This window comes from Leptonychotes weddellii, chromosome 14 (genome assembly GCF_054177405.1).
Source record: "Leptonychotes weddellii isolate Sample4059 chromosome 14, ASM5417740v2, whole genome shotgun sequence".
In the NCBI taxonomy this organism is placed as follows: domain Eukaryota; kingdom Metazoa; phylum Chordata; class Mammalia; order Carnivora; family Phocidae; genus Leptonychotes; species Leptonychotes weddellii.
The window spans coordinates 75,078,953-75,086,458 of NC_138382.1; the positions used below are offsets into that span (position 1 = coordinate 75,078,953).

At 48.3% G+C, this 7,506-nt stretch overlaps 1 protein-coding gene and 1 long non-coding RNA gene across 8 annotated transcripts in view; one reads left to right on the forward strand and one right to left on the reverse strand.

The window, feature by feature from the left end:
• Window positions 1–6,584, reverse strand: part of FNBP1 (formin binding protein 1) — a 114,987-nt gene extending 108,403 nt beyond the window's left edge. For all 7 annotated transcript variants that reach the window (XM_081803758.1, XM_081803762.1, XM_081803761.1 and 4 more), the window contains exon 1: window positions 6,297–6,584. In XM_081803758.1, the coding sequence (XP_081659884.1) occupies window positions 6,297–6,320 (24 nt within the window). In that variant the 5' untranslated portion in view covers window positions 6,321–6,584. The remainder of the gene's footprint in view (window positions 1–6,296) is intronic.
• LOC145717146 (uncharacterized) lies at window positions 4,839–6,518 on the forward strand. Its single transcript, XR_014140196.1, has 2 exons — window positions 4,839–5,160; window positions 5,314–6,518. It is a non-coding gene; the product is annotated as an uncharacterized LOC145717146 (long non-coding RNA).
• Window positions 6,585–7,506: the final 922 nt, after the last annotated feature.

Here is a 7,506-nt window from a genome sequence, read left to right on the forward strand (position 1 = left end):
TTTTTTATTTTTTATTTTTTTAAAGATTTTATTTATTTATTTGAGAGAGAGAATGAGAGTGGGGAGGGTCAGAGGGAGAAGCAGACTCCCCGCTGAGCAGGGAGCCCGATGCGGGAATCCATCCCAGGACTCCAGGATCATCACCTGAGCCGAAGGCAGTCGCTTAACCAACTGAGCCACCCAGGCGCCCCGATTTTAACATTTTTTAAAAGATTTTATTTTTAAGTAATCTCTACACCCAACATGGGGCTTGAACTCATGACTCCAAGATCAAGAGTCATATGTTCTACTGACTGAGCTAGCCAGATGCCCCAGATTTTAACATTTTTTAACTAGATGCATTACTAGCCTGAAATTAGTATGAGTATATATTACTAAAAAAGGAAACAAATACTTCACTATAAACACTAATTCTAGAAGATTTTACACCCACATTCTAAAATCTAATTAGATTAATTTCCCAGGGCATTCATGTATTCTTGGTAGCTTGCAATTTTTAAGTGTCAAAATAAAGCCTTGTTTTTAAATGTGGGTGGTGTTGATGAAACAAGTATGAGTAATACTTGCAGGAAACACAATATTAGCTTTAGCTAGGAAGTGGATGATACTTGAATAGTCCTCCAAAGAGCATTTTCCGTGTTTCACCGATGTAAAGCAAGAGTTATAATGTGGTCACCCAGTAAGCCCGGACATTTACAAAACTCCGTTATAGTGCCTGAAATACAGTGTTACTGACCAAAAATGCAGTTTACACAAATTTTCAGGATTATGTCTAGAGTATAAAGTGAAGGCAACAAGCTGATGAGTGAATCAAGACTGCCAGGCCTCCCATGTTTTGCTTGATATCTACTAACCAGAAAAGGTGGTGCAAAGCCTATTTTAATGGCAAGGCAGGGATGACAGAATTAAACTCCACTTAGCCTATCTTCTGAGGCAATTCTGCTCCACTCACCACAGATCTGGCAGGAATGAATGTCTCCCCTGTTGGTCTTGCTATGTTTTATCCCAAATGGAAATCTCTGAATTGTTAAAAACAAAAAGCAGAAGAGCTATGAGCTGTGAATCCTGCCCTACATTTAGCATTCTACAGTAAGAAGAGGTAATCATTCTCCCAAACCTGGAACTATTAAGTCAATTACTCCAAGATTAAGAAAGAATCAGTAATGCCTAGTTTACAATTTTTTTTTAAAGATTTTATTTATTTTTGACAGAGAGTGTACAAGCCCGGGAAGCAACAGGCAGAGGGAGAGGGGGAAGCAGGCTTCCCACGGAGCAGGGAGCCCGATGTGGGGCTCGATCCCAGGACCCTGGGATCATGACCTGAGCCGAAGGCAGACGCTTAACGACTGAGCCACCCAGGCGCCCCCTTAGTTTACAATTTTAACTCACTGTAAAGTGTTCTTATATCAAACATACCCATACATAGCCAGCATAAGCAACATGAACGGCAAAGGAGATAAATCTTCAAGCCTTACTTTAAAAGTAAAAAAGGTGCCTAGACTGTGCATATTTGTGGGCGGGGGTATATGGGAAATCTCTGTACCTTCCACTCAATTTTGCTGTGAAACTAAAATGGCTCTAAAAAATAAAGTCTAAAAAAAAAAAAACGGTGCCTAGAGTTATCAAAAATGTTTACAACTGCCAAGGGGCAGAAAGGTGTTAAAATTACCCTCCCATTACTTTAAAAAAGCAAATGTTAAAACAAAAGGGAAAAAAGGATCCATTCGTTTATTCAATAAATATTTACTGAACTCCTACTATGAGTCAGGCATTGTTCTCAGTAGAGTTGGTAAATAACTCTTCCACTGCTACCTCTAAAAAGGGCTCACCGCAATCAATATCACCATATTCAACATACTGTGGAATGTACATCACATGCCTGGCATTGTCCTGGACACTCAGGTTAGAAAATCTCTGCTTGCTTTCTTGCTTTTGATATTTTGGGCTACTCCGTTTCTTACTGGCACCAAAGTAAAGCAATGAAGATATCAGAGAGGACACGGGGAGACCACAAAACTAGGTGCTGTCACTTGGTCATTTGTTAGCGGCAAAGATTAGAATAATTATAAGGAAAGCTAAAATTTCCAGTGGGTTATTTATTCTTCACATTAATGAGCATGTGAATAAAAAGCTGAAGTGAAACCTCGGTAACTTGTCACTTCCCTCTACTAAGTAAGTAACAAAAAACATTCAAATGTAAGAAATTCTTGCTCGGCCATTTCTCCAATGACCACTCACAATTTCAACAAGTCAGTGCAATCAATTTACGCTATTAACATTACCTTTTGTAACAAAGGCTTGAGTAAATGCATTTTGGTTAATCTTAGAAACATAAATCTCTCTTTTGACTCTGATTTTGCAGACTAGAGTTAAAACCTACTTTATATGCTTTCACCAAAATAAGTAGATATCCTTCAGTGTATATAACACGAGTTAGATCAGTATATTGCACACAGTAGTTGTTCAATAAAAAAATTAAGAATTGATCAAGAGGGAATAATATGCAGGGCATGGGTTGCGGGGGGAGCCCGGCTGGCTCAGCCAGTAGAGCATGCAACTATTGATCTCGGGTTGTGAATTCGAGCCCCATGTGTAATGTGGAGTTAACTTAAAATTAAAAATTAAAGGGGCACCTGGGTGGCTCAGTCGTTGAGCGTCTGCCTTCGGCTTGGGTCATGATCTCGGGGTCCTGGGATCGAGCCCCGCATCCGGCTCCCTGCTCAGCAGGAAGCCTGCTTCTCCCTCTCCCACTCCCCCTGCTTGTGTTCCTTCTCTTGCTTTGTCTCTCTCTGTCAAATAAATAAATAAAATCTTTAAAAAAAAATTAAAAAATTAAAAAAACACACACACAAAAAAGTAAAAACAAAAGGGACTAGTATTAAGAGTTGTACAGAAACTATTTAATTATATCCTAATCACTTTAAAACAGCCATTTATACTTTGTTATGACTTTCTGATACAAAAATAGAAAGCCTCCATTAAAATACAAACTAATCCAATAAAGTTATTACGAATTATGGTTTTGAGTTCATTTTTATAGTGGTATTGACTTCCTGACATTTCATGATTTCTCCAAGTTTCCTGGAATATGAAAGTTTACCCCTACACAGATGTTTAAAAAAAAAAGGAGAGAAAGGTTTTACTTCACCTAAGGAGGACGTGCCTTAAGAGCAGGCCTTATGTGTAAAGCGTCCATTAGAAACCCGTAGGTTTTAAAAGCCTGTGCAGATCTTGACTAAAGTCGTAAAATATGTGTAAAACCTGGTGGTATTTGTGAAGGTCTATGAAAGCTGCAACCACCTGTTACAAACAACTCATGCCCATCCAAACCATAGCGCTGCCTCCCTCCACCTAGAAACATAATTCTACCCACTTAGGATTTTGCACCCCATCGTTATCTCCTTACCCGCGTTCAAGAGTCCAAGCCACCATTCAAGGAAAACCCTCAATGACTGCTCTGCATTGGGCTGTCCAGCACTGCCCAACACAGTACTTCACCCAGTCTCTTACCACTAAAGGACTGGAAGCTTCTTTTTCAGAATCCTTCATTATTCCAATTAAAAAAAAAATCTCAAATACTAATAAAATAAAGCAGCAGAAAAGAGACATTTTGTTGCCCTTATGCTTCCTGGCATTTCACCTTAAAACTCAAATACTGTACCTCTTTTATTAGTGCAAATAATGTGTTTATTCCTTTCCCCCTATTAAACCATAAGCCACTTAAGCCCAAAAGCCCATACTCTAGTGAAATACTTTTTTTCCGTGACTCCTCACTGACATATATTTGCGTATATAAGACTCTAATTGACGTGTTCTTTCTTGGAAACTTACCAAGTGAAAAAATTTTCAAGTAGTACACACACCCCGCCTTAAAAATCTTTTCCACTCACTTTTATTGTAAAAAATTCCAAGCATACACAGTAGAAAGAACAGCATCATGAGCCCTGTTATGCTGATCACCTAGCTTCAACAATTACCAACTGGTGACCACTCCTGTTTTGCCAACATCCCCACCCCAATTTATTTTGAACCAAATCAAGACTTCCTATCATATATTATAGATATTCCAGTTCCTATTTATTTTCAACAACATTGTCTTTGCTTTCCCTCCCACCCCTCCACCCCCTAAAAGAAGTGTACAGAATAATGCAGGTGATTGGACCTACTCTACCATTTTCTTTTCAAAGCTACCTTCTCTTTCCTGATCACCTTTTATGCCATTCACTAACAACACTGAAATGTCCACCTTGTGTTCAGTCCCTTCGACCCTGCCTATTGCACTTTAAAAATATTGCCTTTTTTCCTCCACAGTCCCTTTCTCTTGCTTGAACAAGCAAAAAGAAATTGTGCCAGGATTTCTCTTATCTTGATAAAATTTACTTCGGATTTGTTCGCCCACCCCAGATAAGCTAAAAGGAGCCCAAGGGAGTGGAGAAGGAATGGAAGAGGAAAAACACACTGCATTTAAAATGATAAATTTTGCTTAAGGAGGTAGGTACAAATATTTAAAACCATCAGTTATTTTAAAATTTGTATTTGTAAACATCACCTGAAATCTTGAGTCCCTTTAGACAGAGAATGTTTATAAAATCAATCACTGTAATTTAAGGGAGCTATTGCCTTCAGGATTTTGGTGTCAAAGACAGTAGCTGTTTCTGAGCCTAAGAAACGGTTATGTAAAAACAATTAAAGCCAAAAAAAAAAAAAAAAAAGATTAAGGGAGGATGCGCTGTTTCTATCGCTGCTCTAACCTTGTTTTATTTTGACGTGAGATTTCTTGGCCTCAGCTCAGACAGCAACCCCCCCCCCCCCACACTTTCTCCTCCACACCCTTTACAAATGGAATTCCGAAAGGAGGCACTTTCCGAGTTCATCATGGGAAATGGCTCATCTTGAGAACATTTCAGTGCAATGATTGAGATTTCATCCACTCCTCCCCCACCACCCCGGCACTGCACTGCCTATCCCTTGCCCAGTGATTTCCCGGGGAATCCAGAGAAAGGCAGAGAAACAAGCCCCACGCCACCAGCCACAGCCTCTCCTCCCCAGGGATGGCTTGTGCACTGCCTCGGCATCCCCTGGTCGCCCGGCTCCGGGGAGAGAGCTTCCAGCAAGAGGTTTCAGACACCGCGCTGCCTGTTTACCCATCCGCAGCCCTAGGTTAAGGATTTCAGAGGGCTCCCCTCGCCGCCAACCTTCCCCATTTAAAACTGTTTCCTCTGAGCAGTTAAAGAATTATTTCTCCCGCGAATGCCTCCTTCTGAACGTGGTCACACAAGATCTCCCTCTAACTCCGATTACTTTCCCCTCCAGGCCAAACGCCGCAGTCCCCACCGCAAATCCAGGATCTGAGCTGCTTCTTTAGAACTACAAGTGCGCCCCGCGCCGCCACAGGTCAAAAGTCCTCGCCTCTAGAGGGAAGACACCACTTCTCGCCCCTGTACCCCAAAACCCAAGACCTGAGACCCGGCCCGGCCGAGGCCGCCCCGCCCCCGAGAGGAGCGCCAGATCGGCCCGCACCTCCACCGGGAGAACAGCCCTAGGCACTCGCGGCTGGGGAGCCCGAACAAATAACGCAGCCCGGAAAATCTGAGGGCCTCCACGCCCCCCTCGAAGCTGGTCAGCCGCGCGTCGGTTACTCGCCCCGAGGGATTAAGGTTGCTCTTTCCACACAGCACACTGGCCTCGGGGCGCCGGGGAGAGGGAGGCCGGCCCGCGCCCCCTGCCCAGGCCGCCCGGGGGACCCAGATCCGCGCCCCCTCCTCAGTCCGCAGGGGGACTCAGATCCGCACCTCCTGCCCAGACCGCCGTGGGGGGGAGCCCGGACCCCTACTCAAGCACCGGCGTGGGGGGACACGGGTCCGTGCCCCATACCCGGGCCGCCGGAGTACCTAGATCGGCACCCCCTGCTCAGGCCGCCGGGGAGGGGGGACTCAGATCGGCACCCCCTGCTCAGGCCGCCGGGGGGGACTCAGATCCGCGCCCCCAGCTCAGGCCGCCGAGGGGCCCCAGATCTGCGCCCCCTCCTCAGGCCGCCGGGGAGACCCGGATCCGTCCCCCTCCTCCTTCCCACACCAGTTCCCCTCGCCTCGAAAGGGCGAATCTGGCTTGCACCTCTTGCTCGGGCCGAGGCCGACGAGGGGCACCCAGCCCCGCGTCTCCTCCGCAGGCCGCGGGGACCCCTACCAGCGCGCCATCGCCTCCACCGAGGCAGCCCGGCCCGCGCCCCCTGCCCAGGCGCGCCAGGCACCTTCCCCCCAACTCCCCCAGCCCGGCGGGCCCGGCCCCTCACTCACCCAGAGCTCGGTGCCCCAGCTCATGGTGCAGGGGGCGGGAAGGGGCGCGCCGCGCGGCAGGCGCGGCTCTCCGGTCCCCCTCCCCGGCGATTCCCTTCGCCCCTTGAGATCCCCGCAATCGAGGAAAGCCCGGTGCGCGCGCGGCCGCCGCCTCCTCCGGCTCGCCGCTCCTCGCCTTGGGTCTCCTCAGCAGTTCCTCCTCCCCGTCGCTCCTCAGCAAAATGGCCCGAGGAAGCAGCCGCCGCGGTCGCCGCAGCGCCCGCCAGCCCGCCCCACACCCGGAGAGCGAGAGGAGGGGGAAGCGAGGGAGGGGCGGCGGGAGGGGGCGGGGCCGCGCCGGGGGCGGGGCCGGCCTGACAGCTCGCGCACGCGCGCGCCCCGCCCCCGGCCCCGGCCCCGGCCCCGGCCCACCCTCCTGGTGGGCGCCCTCGGGACGACCCGCACCGCCCAGGGCTCCTGAAGGACGCAGAGGGAGGCGGGAGGGCGGCTGGGACCGGGAACCGGGAGAACTCTCCCCGCCGACTTCTTTATTATTAGCGACCACACTCTCTGCTCTTAGAACAACCTCTCGCCTTTGAACGAAGCCGGCCCCTGTTATTACCGGTGCTCCACCTCGCCAAGCACCAATTTGGACTTAAGGACAATACTTTTCCTTGGCAGCCATTTGAGCCGACCAGAGTTCGCTCGGGATGCTCTTTCCCCACCGCCTAGCAGCCGCGGAGGCCCGAGGTGCCCTGCAGACTTGCGCGATGGGAGTGGGGCCTGGTTCGGTGAGGATACAGATGGGGACCAAGAGCGACCAAGCAGCTCTGAGCGGCTGGGGAAGGAATCCAGGGGCATACAACCAGTGATTTTCAATCTCTGAAACCAGTGGTTCTCAACTTGTTCGGCCAAGAAACGCTCAGACGTGAAATCACGTTGCCGCTTAGTGGCAAAAACGCTGGGTCCACAGGTAACGTGTTGGATTCCAATCCAGCCTCCCGCATGTACTAGCTGGGTGGCCTCAGACAGTGACTCCACCTCTCTAGAAGCTCAGAGCCCCTGGCCTGCCATATGGAGGTGAGAACTACCCATCTTACCCTGTGCTGGTGAGGATCAGGAGATGAGCACCTGTTACTCGGCCCATGGTTGGGAAACTGAGAGCAGACTTTTTTTTTTTTTTTTTAAGATTTTATTTTTAAGTAATCTCTACACCCAAGGTGGGGCTCGA